General features: G+C 48.1%; 1 protein-coding gene across 1 annotated transcript in view; it reads right to left on the bottom strand.

Moving 5' to 3' along the window:
- The window catches only part of PLEKHH1 (pleckstrin homology, MyTH4 and FERM domain containing H1), a 59,776-nt gene extending 41,042 nt beyond the window's left edge, over nucleotides 1-18,734 (bottom strand). The window contains exons 1-2 of the mRNA XM_047795192.1: nucleotides 18,524-18,734; nucleotides 9,414-9,572 (exon numbers count right to left, since the gene is read on the bottom strand). Coding sequence (XP_047651148.1) covers nucleotides 9,414-9,539 — 126 coding nt within the window. The 5' untranslated portion in view covers nucleotides 9,540-9,572; nucleotides 18,524-18,734. The remainder of the gene's footprint in view (nucleotides 1-9,413; nucleotides 9,573-18,523) is intronic.
- Between the last annotated feature and the right edge of the window lie 488 nt (nucleotides 18,735-19,222).

The following is a 19,222-nucleotide window of genomic DNA, read 5'->3' as shown; positions in this document are numbered from 1 at the left end:
ACGGAACCATTTATATATTCAAAAAAAAAAAAAAAAAAGGCCTGAACTACAAATTTTTGGTATATAAATATAAAACTGAGTCAGTGTATTTCAAAAGCCTGGTTGAAGAAACTAGTAAGATATTCTAGAAAAGAGGAAGGACACACAGTCCCACTAGAACAGGCCTCAGGAAGAGGCACCAGAGTTAAAAACATTCCAGCTCCAAAATGAGGGATTTTTTTTTTGTCTTTTTTGCCATTTCTTTGGGCCGCTCCCGCGGCACATGGAGGTTCCCAGGCCAAGGGTCCAATCGAAACTGTAGCCACCGGCCTACGCCAGAGCCACAGCAATGTGGGATCCGAGCCGTGTCTGCAACCTACACCACAGCTCACGGCAATGCCGGGTCCCCAACCCACTGAGCAAGGCCAGGGATTGAACCCGCAACCCCATGGTTCCTAGTTGGATTCATCAACCACTGAGCCACAACAGGAACTCCATGAGGGATATTTTATTACATAATGTCTTCTCCACTCAAATCCCTTTAGGAAACAGAGGGGAAGAAAATTCATTTTTTTTTTTTGGTCTTCTTAGGGCTACACTTGCTGCATATGGAAGGTCAGGCTAGGGCTTGAATCAGAGCTACAGCTGACAGCCTACACCACAGCCACAGCAACACCAGATCCGAGCCGTGTCTCCAACCTACACCACAGCTCACAGCAATGCTGGATCCTGAACCCACTGAGCGAGGCCAGGGATCGAACCCACAACTTCATGGTTCCTAGTCGGATTCGTTTCCACTGCGCCACGACGGGAACTCCAGCATCAGGTTTTAAATTGATCTGACTACCTCTGTGACTTCTTCAATACACCAAGAAGAGAGCTGGGGAAATGGCCCCGGGAGCAGGGCAAGAAGTGAACTTTAAGACGTGATCCATTCCCTCGACAGCTGTGCTGAAGGGAAAGTGAGCCTGGAGCTCACCTGGTTTCGGAATGGGCGGCCCTGGCAAGGGCACAGCAGACCGTGACAGGTGTCCCAGCAGAAGGAGAGTTTGGTCTGCCTTCTCTCCTCGCCCTTCCTCTCCCCTCTTAGCTGGAGGGGAGGCGTTATTGGGGAACCTGGACATTTCTTCTTTTAAAAAAAATTTGGCACAACATTGTATATCAACTATACTCCAATAAAATTTAAAAACTTGCTTTTTAGCACAGACGATGCCATGTCTCAATGGCAATTCTGCAAGAGGGAGTCAGGTGTGAGCCAGCTGTGTGGTGGGGAAGGAGAGGGCTCGCTTCCAAGCCTTAGCAGCCAGTGGCATTCTGATCCTGGGCAGGGCAGGTCCCCTGGGAAGCACCCAGGTTTGACCTGCCCTGCACGACCACCTGCAGACAGTGAGCGGCCATCAGTTGTGCAGGGAATGCAATCTCCAGGGCAGGTGGGCGCTGTGGAAGGGTGGAGGGGGCAGGCGAGTGAAGGGCCTGGCTAGAGGGACCCAGCTGAGCTGGCTTACCGGGGTGCAGGTGGATACTGACGATGACCAACAAGTAAGTTCTGGGAGAAGCGACAGGGACGGGCACCAGGTCCCGGCCCCAGCAGGAGCTCTCCTGAGAAACCTGAGCCACCCCTTCCTATGACCTGACACTAACCTTGACGTACTAGGGAAAACCTCTAATGAATTTTTGAACCCGACCTATTGGTTTGGGGATGACAGCAGGGGACAGGCACAGCCCCAACACTGAGCAACGGGGTGTTTATGGCCATCCGGTTTCCTGCCAAGAGGTCTGGTGTCGGGCTAATGTCCCAGCTCTCTACCTTACTTAAATGTCCCAGCCCATGATTCCTAGTCAAGGCTTCTTTCTCTCCCCTTCCACACCCCCAGTCCCTTCTGCCCTGTGTCTGTCACACCCCTAGTCTCTTTTGCCCTGTGTCTGTCACACCCCTAGTCTCTTCTGCCCTGTGTCTGTATGCTTCCCATTTTTTTACCCAAGTCACGCTCTGGACCCCAACATTTTTATGGGAAGAAGTTATGTAGAATTCCCATTCTGGCTATGCAGCAACGAACCCAATTAGTGTCTGTGAGAATGCAGGTTTGATCCCTGGCCTTGCTCAGTGGGTTAAGGATCTGGCATTGCCACAAGCTGTGGTGAAGGTTGCAGATGCGGCTCGAATTCCACATTGCTGTAGCTGAGGTGTAGGCCAGCAGCTGCAGCTCCGATTGGACCCCTAGCCTGGGAACTTCCATATGCCACGGGTGTGGCCCTAAAAAACAAAGCAAAAGAAGTTCTGGTTACTTTGACAGCAATCAAAGACAGTCTAAGATAAGGGGCCAATATTAGAAAAGTTCAAGCTACCCAGGCCCAAGGGTCTGTGGAAAAAGGTATTTATTTATAATGTATTTAAGGCCCCTGGAGAATAGGGGACAGAGGCATTTAAACAAAAACAAACAAAAAAAATTTTTTTTTGGCCACCCCCTCGACATATTGAAGTTCCTGGCCCAGGGATGGAACCTCTGGGCCCCATCACCACCAGATCCTTAACCCACTGCACCAGGCCAGGGATTGAACCTGCGTGTCAGCAGGGACCCAAGTCGTTGCAGAGACAACATGGGATCCTTAACCTGCTGCACTACAGCAGGAACGCCAACACATTTTTTATCATGAAACATCTGAGGCTGGCAGAAACACCAGAGAGTAATTTTTTTAAAAGCATAAATTCACAATTCATTTTTGTCAAATCTTAATTTCTGTCATATGTGCTTCTGGTGTTTTTAAGAAATGGATCACTATATACAGCTGGAGCCTCCAGTGTACTGCTCCCCAATATTACTGCTCTCGTTCCAAGTATTTGCCCTACATTTGGTTGTGTTCACATTTTTACCTCATTTGTACACACCCCTAAACACACCTCTGTTTTGTGCAGGTTTTAAAAGTTTATATAAACTGTATTGTTCTATGTATATATAGCCTTCTGATCGTTTTTGCTCAATAGTGGTTTTTGAGATTTATTGATCTTATACAAGTAGCTTTACTCGACTGAATTTTTTTTTTTTTTTGGTCTTTTTGCCTTTTCTAGGGCCGTTCCCGAAGCATATGGAGATTCCCAGACTAGGGGTCCAATTGGAGCTGTAGCCACCAGCCTACACCAGAGCCACAGCAACGCAGGATCGGAGCAGCGTCTGCAACCTACACCACAGCTCACGGCCACGCCGGATCCTGAACCCACTGAGCAAGGCCAGGGATTGAACCCTCATCCTCATGGTTCCTAGTCAGATTCAGTAACCACTACGCCACGATGGGAATTCCTACTTGACTGATTTTTAACTGCAAAGTGGTATTGCCATTGTACAAATATCCTTAACACGGTTATCCATCCCCCTGTCAACAGACATTTTAGAGTATTTTCAATTTTTCACTCATGGATGCTGCAATAGACAGTCTTGTATAAGTTTCTTTATAACCAAGACATTTGGATTTATTTCTACTATTGCATTTTGTATTTTCTAGTCACTCCTTTTTTTTCTATACTTTTTTTCTTTTCCCTGCCCTGAGTTAATAGACTTTATTCCATTTTCAGTAGCTGCTCTCCTGATCTGCTCTATTTCTATTCGAGTTTTAAAATTAAAGTACAGGAGTTCCCGTCGTGGCGCAGTGGTTAACGAATCTGACTAGGAACCATGAGGTTGCGGGTTCGGTCCCTGCCCTTGCTCAGTGGGTTAACGATCCGGCGTTGCCGTGAGCTGTGGTGTAGGTTGCAGACGCGGTTCGGATCCCACGTTGCTGTGGCTCTGGCGTAGGCCGGTGGCTACAGCTCCGATTCAACCCCTAGCCTGGGAACCTCCATATGCCGAGGGAGCGGCCCAAGAAATAGCAACAACAACAACAACAAAAAAGACAAAAAAAATAAATAAAATAAAAAATTAAAGTACAGTTGATTTACAATGTTGTGCCAATTTCTGCTATGCAGCAAAGTGACTCAGTCATACATACATATATATATTTCTATTTGCTACTACTATTATTCTAGACTTTAAATCTTTATTTATTTGGCTGTGTCGGTGCATATCAAAGTTCCTGGGCCAGGCATTGAACCTGAGCCAGAGCTGTGATCTACAGATGCAGCAATGCCGGATTCTGCTCTGCCACCTGGGAACTCTGAGACTTAAAATCTAGATTAATTTTTTTTTTTTTTGTATTTTAGGGGCTGCACCCGAGGCATATTGGAGCTCCCAGGCTAGGGGGTCAAATTGGAGCTGTAGCTGCCGGCTTATACCACAGTCACAGCAACACCAGATCTGAGCCACATCTGCAACCGACACTGCAGCTCACAGCAATGCACGATCCTTAACCCACTGGGCAGAGCCAGGGATTGAACTCACATCCTCACGGATACTAGTCAGGTTTGTTACTGCTGAGCCACGACGGGAACTCCCCAAATCTAGATTAAAGACTGCTATCTCTTCCCCCCTTTCTTCTCATGTGAATAGAAGCTCTGACTTTTAATAGATCACATGGTAATCCAGAATAAAGACTCCACTTTCCAATCCTCCCTGCAGCTGGGTATGACCATGTAAATAAGTTCTGGCCAATGGGATATGAGCAGAAGGAATGAAGGCAACCTTTGGGTCATATGCTCAAAGGGAAGGGGTTGGAATGTGGACAAAGGGGTGAGCCACCATCAAACGTGCAGATAATCTCTCCCCAGAGCTAGGCTGCTTATGTCTGGAATGTTACATGAGAAGGAATGGATTTTTCAAAAAATGTAGACTGCTTAGTGTCATCCTGCTTCTTAAATCTGAGGCTTCAAGTCTTTCATCAAGTCTAGAAAATTTTAAGCCATTCTGCCTTCAAGCAATGCCTCTCCTGCCCTCTCTCCTCCACTTCTAGAACCTCCAGAAGGATCCTGCCATTGTGACATCCATGGCTCAGCCTGTGTCTTCGTCTGTGTCACATGATGTCCTGGGTGACATCCTCAGGCCTGGCTTTGCATCCGTGAGCTCTGTTTCTTGTGGCACCTGATCTGATGTTCAACGGATCCACTGAATGTTTAATTTCAGTGCAAACATTTCTCATGTCTACCAGTTTCGTTTGGTTCTTTTTCTGATCTTTTTGGATGTATTTTTATTAGTGTCTATTTAGTGTTTTATTTTTATATTTTCAACAGTTTATTGTGTCTTCGATTTGAACTCAGCGATTTTTTTTTTTTTTTTTGGCTGCACCCAAGGCATGTATAAGTTTCCAGGCCAGGAATCAAACCCATGCCATAGTAGTGACAACACTGGATCCTAAACCTGCTGCGCCACAAGGGAACTCCTGAACTCACTGATTTTACAGTATTTTGCCAACAGTTCTATTAACAGAAGTTCTTGGGGGATTGAGTCCAGTTTGTTATGTACATGAACTTGCACTCACTAAGGGTTATTCTCCCAAGTACTTAGTCATGGTAGATCATACATTCATCTTCCCTAAGGACATTTTCTCCCCTGTGGGGACCCTGAGTGACCAGGGTTGAGGTCTTGTTCCTCCAGGAGAGAGGTTCTATGTTAGCTTCTACCAGGTCTCCCAGGGGTATCACTGGCCCAGAACTTACGATTCCTAATCCACAGATCGTATAAATTCTAACGTTAAACCAATAACATCAGGCGGTCGGGGGACACTTTTCATTGTCTTTAGTTTTCTTTTTTTCTGCCCGAGCCTTGGTTAAGTTTGAGAAACTGTTCTGTCATCTTCCTGTGCTGCTGGATGATTTTCTTTTCTTTTTTTTTTGTCCACTCTTTTATTTCACATAAAGCCTTTTGATAGTCCTGACTTTACCTGGAAGTTTCAGTTTCAGCTGGAGCCTCCAAGGGCCAGACCTCATCTCTGTCTCCACAGATGTTAAAACTCAACCTTGAACCTTTCATTACTAAAGGGAAACCAGGCATTCACCCACCCCAACTCAGCTGCCAGAGTTGAGTACCACTCTGGTTTTTCCTCTTCATTTTACCCCTGAGGATTCCTTTTTTTGTTAGTACATAGCTCTGCACTTAGAAAGATATTTTATTCTATTTTTTTGATAGGCAAGAAATAGATTTATTAAGATAGGACACTTTGGAGTTCCCATCATGGCTCAGTGGTTAACGAATCTGACTAGGAACCATGAGGTTGTGGGTTCAATCCCTGGCATCGCTCAGTGGGTTAAGGATCCGGTGTTTCCGTGAGCTATGGTGTAGGTTGCAGACGCAGCTTGGATCCCACGTTGCTGTGGCTCTGGTGTAGGCCAGTGGCTACAGCTCCGATTAGACCCCTAGCCTGGGAACCTCCATATGCCACGGGTGCGGCCCTAGAAAAGACAAAAAAAAAAGGACACTTGTGAGAGATGCAAGCAGGTAGGCAATGAGGCTCTAGAAGGATATTTTAAATATTTAGTAGATCTAGGTGTCTCATAATGGTCATTTTTAGAATTAGAAGTCTATTTTAGAAATAGAAGTCTCTTGCCTCTGAGCTGTGCTAGTCAGTCCCTGCTAACCCCTTCTTTCCCTCACACACCTCCAATACCACATCGAAGACAAGGTTCTCATACTTGAGAGTCTACAAATTCAACTTCTGGTGCTTTTTTTTCCCTCCACTTTCGGCTGTCCCATGGCATATGGAGTTATGGAGTTCCCAAGGCCAGGCATCTGATCCGAGCCACAGTTGCAACCTACGTACGCTGTACCTGCGGCAACACTGAATCCTTGAAGCCACTGTGCTGGGCCAGGGATTGAACCAACATCCTTGGGCTGCAGAGACACCACCAACTCCAGGGCACTTCTTTTTTTTTTCTTTTTTTGTCTTTTGTTGTTATTGTTGTTGTTGCTATTTCTTGGGCCGCTCCTGCGGCATATGGAGGTTCCCAGGCTAGGGGTTGAATCGGAGCTGTAGCCACCAGCCTACGCCAGCCTACGCCAGAGCCACAGCAACGCGGGATCCGAGCCGCGTCTGCAACCTACACCACAGCTCACGGCAACGCCGGATCGTTAACCCACTGAGCAAGGGCAGGGACCGAGCCCGCAACCTCATGGTTCCTAGTCGGATTCGTTAACCACTGCGCCACGACCGGGAACTCCAGCACTTCTTTCTCTTTCTTTCTTTCTTTCTTTTTTTTTTTAAGGCCTCACCTGCAGCATATGAAGTTCCCAGGCTAGGAGGCTGAATCAGAGCTACAGCTGCTGGCCTACACCACAGCCACAGCATCGCTGGATCCGAGCCTCCTCTGCAACCTATGCCACAGCTCACAGCAATGCCAGATCCTTAACCCACTGAGCAACACCAGGGACTGAACTGCATCCTCATCCTCAGGTTCATTACCACTGAGCCAGGAAGGGAACTTCTCCAGGGCGTTTTTTTTTTTTTTTTAATTTATTTTAAATTTTTTTTTTTTTTGGTCTTTTGTCTTTTTAGAGCTGCACCCGTGTCATATGGAGGTTCCCAGGCTAGGGGTCTAACTGAAGCTACAGCTGCCAGCCTACACCACAGCCATAGCAATGCCAGATCTGAGCTGCATCTGCAACCTACACCACAGCTCACGGCAACGCCGGATCCTTAACCCACTGAGCAAGGCCAGTGATCAAACCTGCAACCTCATGGCTCCTAGTCGGATTCGTTTACACTGCACCATGACGGGAACTCCTCCAGAGTGCTTCTTAAACACAGATTATTAGCAGCATGAGACTTGGGTCAGAAGGACTGGGGTGGGGCCCGAGAAAATACGCATTTAATCAGCACTCTAGCTTTCCGGCATAGGAGGTCCCAGGATGACATTTTGAGAACCACTGGCTAAGGCTTGCCTCTCTTTCCCTGAGGTGGCTGAATTCTACCCTTTCTACTAGTAGTACCTGAACCACACCCACGGGAACCCTACTGGTCTCCACTCTGCAAAGCCTGAACTAGGAGACAGCAATGTCAACACACCCAAGGTTCTAGTCCAAGCCAGTCCAGGGCCACACAGCAGAAAGGCAGAGGTGACATCAGTGACTTGTCTTCCTGGACTTCAAGTTGTGGGGTTTTTAGAAAACACGACATTTATGCAGGCTTTATTCATCAAGACTTTGACATCATTTGGAGAGAGGTAGCCTGAATTTTACCTTTACACTAGGAAAGAAGGGTTTGCTAGCTGATGGATGCAATAAAAAAAAAAAAAAAACTACAGGGAATAGTTGATTCAACTAAGAGACGCATATTTTCAGGTCTCCGTTCTCTAGATGGGTTATGCTCCAAAAGGCCTCTAAAAACAGCCATTTAGAGTATCTTCCTGGAGTTTCCGTCGTGGCGTAGTGGTTAACGAATCCGACTGGGAACCATGAGGTTGCAGGTTTCATCCCTGGCCTTGCTCAGTGGGTTAAGGATCCGGTGTTGCCGTGAGCTGTGGTGTAGGTCGCAGACGCGGCTCGGATCCTGAGTTGCTGTAGCTCTGGTGTAGGCCGGTGGCTACAGCTCCGATTAGACCCCTAGCCTGGGAAGCTCCATTTGCCTCGGGAGTGGCCCTAGAAAAGGCAAAAAGACACACACACACACACAAAAAAGACCCAGTCACTGTATATGTGATCCGATACAGTTCTCAAAATAACTCTGAAAGGTAGACAGTTGGGTGCCTGCCTTAGAGGTGGGTCTGGCTGCAAACCCTGATGTCTTGGTCACCAGGAAACCAGGCTGCCTTCCACAGCTTCTACGTTTAATAGAGGGTGAGCAGCAGGGAGGGGATAGCCATTCTTCTCTCCCAACCGTCTTTCTTCCCCAGATTGAGGAAGACATATTAAGGCAATAACAGAATCTCCACTATAGCCACATGTGACTCAAGATGATGCAGGACCAAAAAGATCTGTATCATGTCTTTGGCGTGTCATAGAGAGAAGCAGGGCAGGAAAGAATGCAAGATGACAGATTAGTAAATGGCTTAGATTTTGATCTTTGAAAAAAACAGACTACCTTGGGTTTCACTTTACAAGTACAGAGAGCACCTTCTTAAAAGTGCACTTTTCTGCAATGGGTAGTAAATACGCCCTAACACACAGTGTAGGGAACACAGCCAACCGTCTTGCATTATAATCATCAAACCTGCTAAGAGGCTAGAACTTGATTCTTCCACCCACTAGAAAGAAATGGTAATTATGTGATATGATAGAGGTGCTAATTATTGCTATGATGGCAATCATATTATAATATGTATCAAATAACATGTTGCATACCTGGAATTATATACTGTTACAGGTCAAATATATTTCAATCAAGTCTCTCAAAAAAGAGAAAGAAAGAGGGGGGAGAGAGGGAAGGAAGGAAGGAAGGAAGGAAAGAAAAGAAAAGAAAAGAAAAGAAAAGAAAAGGAAAGGAAAGGAAAGGAAAGAAAGAGAGTTGGCTTTCCCCAACTCTCTCTGATTAGTGACCTCTGTGGGGAGGGTAGGCGCCACCTGCTCTCCAGGACTCACCTTGTCGGCCAGCAGCTCCCTTATCTTGCTGGCCTGCAGGCGGAACCTGAAAAGCTGGGTTTCCAGGGCCAGGCAACGCTTCTGCCAGTCCACGCTGGCCCGGGTCTCCACCTTGAGCTCTGCCATGATGGAAGCAACTTCTGGATCCTCCAGGGAGCCCTGAGGACCAGCACACAGAGAGGGAAAATGCTAAGTGTGTGAGGAGGAGTTCTGTAGAGAGAGGAGGAGGAGATCCAAGGAGGAAGGAGGAAATGGTGGGGGGGAGGGACGTGAGCCTTGCCCTCCCTCTGTCCCTTTGCCGGTTTCCTTAGCTCAGCAGGTCCCATTCCACCATAAGTTAGCTGGGCAACCTCAGGAAATCACAAAACCTGAGAAACCACAGGAGAACCTATTCTCATTGTTATAGAAGTAGAACATAAGCCTCGTTTGCTTTTCATTCAATTATCCATTTAACAAACATTGATTCAGTCCATGAACACTGATATGCCTAGAACAGCAGTGGAGATGCAAAGGGAAATAAGAGAGGTCGCCTTGTCTTTTGAGTTTTTCAGGGAACTCAGGAAAGTCTAGTTGCAAAATTAGTCACAGCTGCTACTCAATATGCAGATAAATATTAGCAGGAAATGGAGAGGAGTCTGCTGGGGGGTGAGGAGTCTTTAAGGAAGACTTAAAAGTGGATAACAGATTCATCCGAGATCACATGGCTACCTGAAGGCAGAACCTTGGTTCTCAGTTGAGCACTGATTCTTTGTTTATTTTTAAATTTTTTGACTGCGCCCTCAGCATGTGAAACTTCCTGGGCTAGGGACTGAACTCATGCCACAGCAGCAACCCAAGCCACTGCAGTGACAATGCCAGATCCTTAACCTATTGCACCACTAGAACTCCTGAGTACTGATTCTTTACTAATTTTGGATAGGGGGAAAAAATGGAATAAAAATGGAATGCTTTAAATTTTCTGGACAATTCTCTCTTTAGTTGGGATTTTGTCAGTTGTCATCGAATCATCCTGTTTTGGAACAGACTCTCATTCTTTAAGTTACAAACTGCAAACCAGAAAATTGGTAGATATTTTGCTGTAGCCTCTTTATTTATTTTCTTTTGTGGCCACCCCACAAGTTACGGCGGGATCAGATCTGAGCCATAGCTGTGGCCATAAGCCATGGCCATGGTAACCCTGGATCCTTAACCCACTGTTCGGGGCCAGGGATCAAAACTGCGTCCCAGGGCTCCCAAGAAGCCACTGATCCTGTTGCACCACAGCGGGAACTCCAGAAAACCACAAGTCTTTAGAAAACACTTTATTCAAATTCAGAACAAGTAGACACCTATAACATCCCCAGCCAGGGGAATTTACACAGATGTCTCTAGGACATATTTTAGAAGGAGAAAAACCTGGGTCAGGGATGAGAAAACGAAGAAGGATGTATGAATGTACATGAGAGGGGAGATACAGGTGCAGAGATGGCACAGAGCAGACACGGGCTAGAAGACATATCCAACACCAGAATTTTATTTCATCTCATTTCATTTCATTTTGTCTTTTTAGGGCTGCACCTGCGGCATACGGAGGTTCCCAGAATAGGGACTGAATTGGAGCTGTAGCTGCTGGCCTACACCACAGACACAGCAATGCCGGATCCGAGCTTCATCTGCAACCTACACCACAGCCCACACCAACGCCGGATCCTTAACCCACTGAGCCAGGCCAGGGATTAAACCTGAGTCCTCATGGATGCTAGACAGATTCATTTCTGCTAAGCCACAGCAGGAACTCCTTATAATTTTTTTTTTTCATAACCAGGACTTTTAAAATCCTTCTTCTAGGGTGCTATTAATTACACTTGGCAAGAAACACATACCATGATATATGGTCACCTGAGGATCAAGTGATTTTGAGGAATGATTGTTAATTTTCTAGGTTGATTTTATATATATATATAGGGCCACACATGTGGCATATGGAAGTTCTCAGGCTAGGGGTCGAACTGGAGCTGCCAGTCTACACCACAGCCACAGCAATGCAGGTTCCAAGCCGTGTCTGAGACCTATACCACAGCTCATGGAAATGCTGGATCCATAACCCACTGAGGCCTGGGATCAAACCTGCATCTTCATGGATACTAGTCAGGTTCATTACCTCTGAGCCACAGCGGGAACTCCAAGGTTGGTGTCTTTTAACTCAATGAATTTTATTACATTTATAGTTGTACAATGATCATTGCAACCCAATTGTATCACATTTCCATCCCAAACCACAGGCTATCCCCCGTGCAACCTGTCTCCTTTGGAAACCATAAGTTTTTTCAAAGTCTGTATGATCATTTTTTTGGTCTTTTTTGTCTTTTCAGGGCTGCACCCGCAGCATATGGAGGTTCCCAGGCTAGGGGGTCTCAGAGCTGCAGCTGCCAGCCTACGCCAGAGACACAACACCAGATCGGAGCCACGTCTTTGACCTACACCACAGGTCACAGCAATGCTGGATCCTTAATCCACTGAGCGAGGCCAGGGATCGAACCCGCAACCTCATGGGTCCTAGTCAGATTCGTTTCTGCTGCGCCACGACGGGAACTCCCTGTATGATAATATTTTTAAATGTCACCATTTAGAGATACATATGGCTTACAGGTGAAATGAGGTAATGTCCTGGGTTTGCTTTAAAATACTTCATAGTAGGAGGTGATGAGTGGGGTAGAGGAAGATACATGAAATAAGATTTGTCAGAATGTTGATAATTTTTGAAGCTGGGTGATGGGTATACTGGTCTCTCTACTTGAATATATGCATGGAATGTCCCATAATAAAAATTTGTCAAAAAAAAAATCTCGGCATTCTCATTGTGGCTCAATGGTAATAAGCCCAACTAGGAACCATGAGGATGTGGGTTCGATCCCTGGCCTCGCTCAGTGGGTTAAGGATCTGGCGTTGCCATGAGCTGTGGTGTAGGTCGCAGAGACAGCTGGGATTCCGCATTGCTGTAGCTGAGGTGTAGGCCAGCAGCTACAGCTCCAATTAGGCTCTAGCCTAAGAACCTCCATGTGCCACAGGTTCAGCTTCAGGAAACCTGGCCATGTCCTATATGTCACTAAATATTACCCTGGGGCAATAATGAGCCTGTCCCTGATGGGTTAACCATCAGTATTGCTTCCCAAGCTGCATTTGACTTTCACAATATCGTTCTCCCATTTTACACCACAAAGAGCTATTATTTATTAAGTTAGTAGTTAAGAGCTATTATTATTTGCCAGGCACATGTGGCTTCTTTAATTTTCATGACAACCCACAAGAAAAGGGTTGGGCACTAGCCCACACTCTCAGGTGAGGGCACTGAGGGACAGAGAGCTCTGCAGCTAGTAAGTAGCAGGACTGGGATTCTCACTCCAAAGTGCCTGTTCTTGGAGTTCCCTAGTGGCCTAGGGGTTAAGGATTCGGCATGGTCGCTGCTGTGGCTTGGGTTTGATCCCTGACCCAGGAACTTCAGCATGCTGAAGGCACAGCCAAACAAAATAAAACAAAACACCAAAGTGCCTGTTCTTGGCCACTGTGCTCCTTCCCCATCCAAAACCTGCCAAATTGATTTCACAAAGAGTGGGGTGGACTGTTAAGAATGAGAGAAATATTCTAAGAGTTCCCGTCGTGGCTCAGGGGTTAATGAATCCGACTAGGCCTTGCTCAGTGGGTTAAGGATCTGGCATTGGCGCGAGCTGTGGTGTAGGTCACAGACTCGGCTTGGATCCCGTGTTGCTATGGATGTGGCATAAGCCAGTAGCTACAGCTCTGATTTGACCCGTAGCCTGGGAACCTCCATATGCCACAGGAGCAGCTCAAGAATTGGCAAAAAGACAAAAACAAAAACAAAAACAAAGAATGAGAGAAATATTCTATAGGATCTTTCAGGATCCTTGGCACTAACGTGAACCTAGGCACGAGATTTCCCAGCGCGTGCCAGTCTCAAGTATTCTGACACTCTACCCTCCAAAAGCACAGACATTTATCACAGGTCCCAATTTTTTCTTTAAAAAACAGCGTCAGTAGACCCGCCAAGAAGGGCCCAACAATGGAACCACTGATGGGTCTGGTGATGAAGTCTTTTGGTTCTGGGCTGCTCAGAACACTGGATACATGACTTCAGCCCTGCTGTCCCGGAACTGTCATCCCAAACAATCCTACATTGTGACCTCCCAGCAATCCCCACCTCAAAAGACTGGGACCAACTGGAACGGGCAGGAAGACAAAAGACAAAAACAAAACATAACCTTCTCTGAGCTAAGATCACAGCTGAAAAGACAACAGAGCCCTGTGGGGCCTCCAGAGAGGGCCCGGAGGCTTCACATCTGATTTTCTTTGTCCTTTAAGGGGATTTTACTTCCCTTGCATAAGGTAAAAAAGTGGCAGATCTGACGTTAGGACCTGGGAGTCTTGCAACCTAGCCCAGGGCTAAGAATGAGCTGTAAAAGCATCCAACTCAAACCAAAGGGCAGGGGAAACTTAATCCTTTTGTGTAGTTAAAAAAAAAAAAAGTTTGGTGAATGTTCATTCCTTCTTACTGATTGTTGAAGCTGCCGCTCAGATTCCAGGGCAAGAGTGGAAACCCAAATTATCAAAATCTCCAGGGACTTTGGAAAGAAAATGTCACTGGTCTCTGCCTCACCGGGACACCTGAGATTATACCTACTCTATAGGGAGCACTTTCCCAGCATATTCATGACATCATGGATTTGAACCCATCAAGTGCTCTGCTTAATTCTCTCCCTGCTTGGGGATGCTGGCAAGGGAGCTGGCACCCTTGTTAAGCTTGTCCTGGCACGCTAGGAGAGCTAAGAGGTTTCTAAATGGATCTGGAAAAAGGTGCCTGATGCCAAGCCAAGGCCCAGAGGCTCTTCCGATAGAAGCAGGTGGTCAGGGCTGCAGCTATACAAACACGGGATATTGAGGGAAAATACCTGTACGTTGAAGCTCTGCTGCTGAGCCACCTTGCACGTGTACCTCCCACAAAGATGGGCAAGGATGAGCAGAACTTGCAGAATGGTTTGTAACTTTTTTTGGGGGGAGGGCATGGCACCCACAGCATGCGGAAGTGCCCAGGCCAGTGATCAAGCTCGCACCACAGCAGTGACCTGAGCCGCTGCAGGGACAATGCCAGATCCTTAATCCACTATGTCACAAGGGAAATCTCGGTTCATAACTTTCCAAAGCGTTACCTTGACAGGCATTATTTCACTCATTTCCCTCACATTATCCCTGAGACGGAGGACAGGTGATGTAATTCACACTGAATCGATGAGAAAATTCTTCACATCTGTGACATGCTAAGAGAGACAGCGCTAAGCAGTATCAGAGCTGGGCCAAGAATCCTGATCTCCCAACATCTAAAACTGCCCTCTTTCCAGGAAGATGCTTCAGGAGTGGGGACTGAGTCTCAGGCTACCAGGCAGGCCTAACACAGATACGGCATTAATGTGTTCCCTGGGGAAATGATATAAGAGAGGTGATCTGGGGACAAACCCCAGCTCAATTGTTTGTGTTATATTCTGGAAAGCTTCAGACACGAAAGTAGGGAGAAGAGTACAATAAATCCCCAACTGCCCTCCAGCCAGCTACAATGATTACCAACTCACAGCCACTCTTGTCAAAGCCTGTTATTTGAGTCCCACTAGTGCCCACCCTGCTAAACTGCTTGGCAGAAAAGTCAAATGTTGCTGGGGCCTTGGCACCTGCTCTGGAACTCCCTAAGCAACCCTCCTCCCCCAGCACCCTGGGCTGCCAAGGCCAGAGGCAGTAGAGATATGCCTCAGAGGCAGGGGCCACCGGTAGGAGGGTAATGAACAGAGGGCACAGGGCATCATTAGGTGACTTCAGACTCCAACCAGCATCAGAGAAAACACAAACTTGGCCTGGGATAGCTCTGGCAAGTTTCGGGATTTGACCAGAAATCGACAAAACGCTGAGATTACATTTAATTTAACCAACTTTTGGTAACAGATGCCCATGTGCGAGGTTGGGGACCTAACGATGAAGAAAGAGCCTGTGTGTGGCTTGTGAGGCTCAGGTCTACGGTCTGAATATCCCGGCACTTGCCTGCAAAGGGGGCCAATCAATCCAAGTACCTAAAAGAAAGAGGGCAGAGGTCTCCGCAGGAAGCATCAGAAGCAAACGGAGGCTGTTCTGGAGACAGTTTCCACTAGGCTCTCCCATGCCAGCCGGCAATGGCTTACTCCCTGAGTGCAGGCACCTGCTGTGAGCTCCATTTGCTCATGGCGTGCACCACCACCACCTTCTAACCGTGCTTCGCCAGACTAGGCTGCCCACCCGCCTCCAGTGAGGCAAGAGCTATGCGCCCCTTTTCAGGGAATGGAGCTGGCAGAGGGTGAGCAGTCACAGGGGCACAGCCCCCACTGATCTCACACTGTCATCTTCTCAAGCCAACAACAGGTGTCTTACCTCCTTTGGGTGCTGAGTGAGACACCACAATGTTGGGAGAGACATGAAAAGGTGAGCCTGTGCCAGCCTTCCGGGATCTATATACCAGAAGGGCTAGGAGAGCCAGGAATAGCATCCCCTTGAGACAAAACCACTAAAGAGCAACAGCAGAACGGAGTGCTTAAGATCCTGAGTTTGGGCACCAAACAGGCCTGGGTTTGAATCCTGGCTCAAGCACGACTTAATCCTGTGACCTTCAACCATCTGTTTAACTCCTCTCAGCCTATCTGAAATTAAGGGCAATGATATTTGAAAAGGAGAACAATAAGATTAAGCTGAACCCCATGAAACTGTCAACATTTAACCATTTCTTTGACCTTCAAAACTGGCAGTTTCATTGCTCACAGTATTTTGTTTTTTTTTTTCTGAGAATTAAAGGAGGTATTACAAAAGCCTGGCATACAGTAAGTGCTCAATAAGTGACGGCTACTATCAACAAACCAAAGGCAAACCCAGAGCACATACTAAGAGAGGCAGCCCACAGATGTGCTCACCACCACATGGGAGAGGAGGTCAGGGAATTTTTAAAAATGATTTTATCGCTTTATTTTTGAATACTGAACAAAATTCAATATGGTGCAAAGTGAGGCATCTTCCCACCCCCGTACTCCAGCCATAGTTTGTTTCCCCAGAGGCAACCACTCTTCCGGGGATTTGTGTCTTTCAAAATATTCCACGTTATATATAAGCATTCACACATACACACACACACACAAATGGCAGCACACCATACACATTGTACTTAATGTAACTCAGAGAGCCTCCTATATGGAGATAGATCTCTGCCCCATTTTCCCCTCACGCTTTTTAACAGCTTTATTGTATTCTACTGTATGGCTTTCACGTGATTTCACTTGAGTCCCTATTTGACAGACATTTGGGTTGTTTTAAACCTTTTGCTAAAATCAACAATGCTGCAATGAATATTCAACGACCAGATATCACTTCATACATATCAGAGTTTATCTGAAGGATAAAGTCTCAGAAATGGAACTGTAGGGCTAAGTGATGTATATTTTTAAATGGCCAAGTCCAAATTGCTGTCCATTCAGGCTTTTGTCCCTCCCCACCTCATCGGCCGCATGCACAAATTCCCGGGTTAGGAATCGAACTCCACCACAGCAGCGACCAAAGCCACAGCAATGACAACGCTGGATCTTAACCCACTGAGCCACCCAGAAACTCCCTCCTGAGGTTATTCTAATTCATCCTCCAGCTAGCAACAAGTTCCACCTGTTTCCCCACAGAAGCGATCCGTTTTGAGTTTTTGACAGGAGGGAGACAGTTCAGTTGGGTTGGCCAGGACAGGCAAGATGGTGGCTCAGCGGCCAGCCTGCTGTAAGTCAGCCTGCAGTGCCTCAGCATCAGTTATGTAGGAAGCACTCTTCAACCCCCAGGGAGCAGAGGTGTACACACAGATACACAGAGAGGAGAAGAGAACGGTCAAGAATGCTCTTCTGGAAGCAGAGTGGGAGGAATAATACCTCTTGCTGTGGCTGGTGACTTCTAGAGGGGGCAGAAAGGGAGCCACATTTTCTCAGCTCCCCTATTAGTTTCAACGAGTCTGGGACCACAGGGTGTATGTACCCCACTGTACCTCAGCTCTGGTGGCTGATTGGAGAGGGAGGGTGGTGGACAGTGGAGCAAACTCCACAGTTGGCATTAAGGAGGCTTCCATCTGAGCCTTGCCTCTTCCCCTTTTCAGCTGTATGACCTTGGGCGAATCACAATTTTTCGGAGTCCCAGTTTCCTCCTTTACAAAATGGGGATAACAACCTGCAGAAACACTGGAAGGGATGTTCTATAAAGTGTTAAAGTGATGTAACCATATACACAGTGTCTTTGGCACAGAAGACAGTCCACAAAGTTTAAGGAAGGAACAAATGACTTTTCCATTGAAATTGTTATGAAAATGATCTTTCAAGCAGAAGTTTTAGCACGAACTACGGCTCTGTCCAGAAGTTTTGTGCGGTGTATTCGCAGCAAAAGCTTATGGAGGAGACGTCCCCGGGCAGGAACAAATCCAACAGAAAGTGGACTTACTCCCACAGGAGGGGCTTCATTGCCTCTGTCCCCTCCATTAAGGCCCCCTGAGCCCCAAAGACAGGTTCCTCTCGAAGCCTTCTAAGACCCAAAGTTCCTGGTGTCACAGGGAGGCCACCTAGTCTTCTTTTCTGTTTGACTGACCCTCCTCTAGGAGTCAAGCCTCATCCAAAAAGGACCCGTAAGAGAACACCCCGCCCGCCCCCCCAGAAATCGCACAGAGATAACCCGAGATGAGACGGGGAGGGAAGCGGGAGGAGTGAGAGCGAGCGGGAGCTCAGGCAACGCGGCGGAAAGCCTGCAAGTTCGCTCTGAGCAACTGGATCGAACCGGTCCCAAACTGGGGATCCTCCCCAGGAAGGCTACTCGCCTCGCGGTGCGGGTCCCCGGAACCTGACCTGCCGCTCCCGGCGCTCCAGGCTGCTGGGAGCTCGTTTCCAGGTACGAAAGCACCTGTTCCGGAATTGCCCTCTGGCCAGAGGGAACCGATCCTCTCCGCCCAACTAAACACCCTCCTCGGCCAACGCACCCCGACCCGGGTCCCCGCCAACCCCATGTCAGCCAGCTGGGCGCCGGGGGCCGCTCACCTCCAGCCTGCTCGCCGGCTTCCCCGCCGCGTATCCGGCACACGGGCGCCCCGAGCGCGCGTCCGCCCCTGACCTTGCGTCGATCTCGCTCGAGTCCGCAGCGGCCGCCGGGTCTCCGCTCCCCTGCAGCAGGGGTCGTGGTGGGCGGGGCGGGCCGGGCAGGGCCAAGAGAGGTGCCCGCGGGCAGGCAGCACAAAGCTGTGAGGACCTCGCAGCGCCCCATTCAGCGCTCTGCCGCGCCCCCTCCCCGCCCGCTCCCCGCCCGCTCCTTAAAGGCAGAGCGCCCGGCTCCGCTCCCGGGGCGGCTCGCCGAGAGGCACAGGAAATGACCTCAGCAGGCTCCAGCCTCCCACCTCTCGGCACCGCTCGGCCCGTCCCTGGGGCGGTGGGGAGGGCGGCGGGGTCCGGTGGGCGGGGGGTGGGGGGTTCTCCGGGACTTCGGTCTCCAGCTCTCTGCCGAGGCAGAATCGGCTGCCTCCGGGGGCGGCCGGTGCGCCCCGGCATCTGCTCATCTTCCAGGCAGCCTGGGACCCTCGCGGGATGGGGCGCAAGACCAGACCCTTCCCCGCAAAAGAGATTCCAGCCATTTGTCGGGCGACTGGCAGGAACCGTCACTCCCGGATATGTGGAGAAGTCCTTACTTCAAAGAGTCTGTCCCACTGGCAGACCAAAGTTCTGATTTGTAATTTGCAATTTGAA

This window comes from Phacochoerus africanus, chromosome 9 (assembly GCF_016906955.1).
Source record: "Phacochoerus africanus isolate WHEZ1 chromosome 9, ROS_Pafr_v1, whole genome shotgun sequence".
In the NCBI taxonomy this organism is placed as follows: Eukaryota; Metazoa; Chordata; class Mammalia; order Artiodactyla; family Suidae; genus Phacochoerus; species Phacochoerus africanus.
This window is presented reverse-complemented; position numbering and strand designations above follow the sequence as displayed.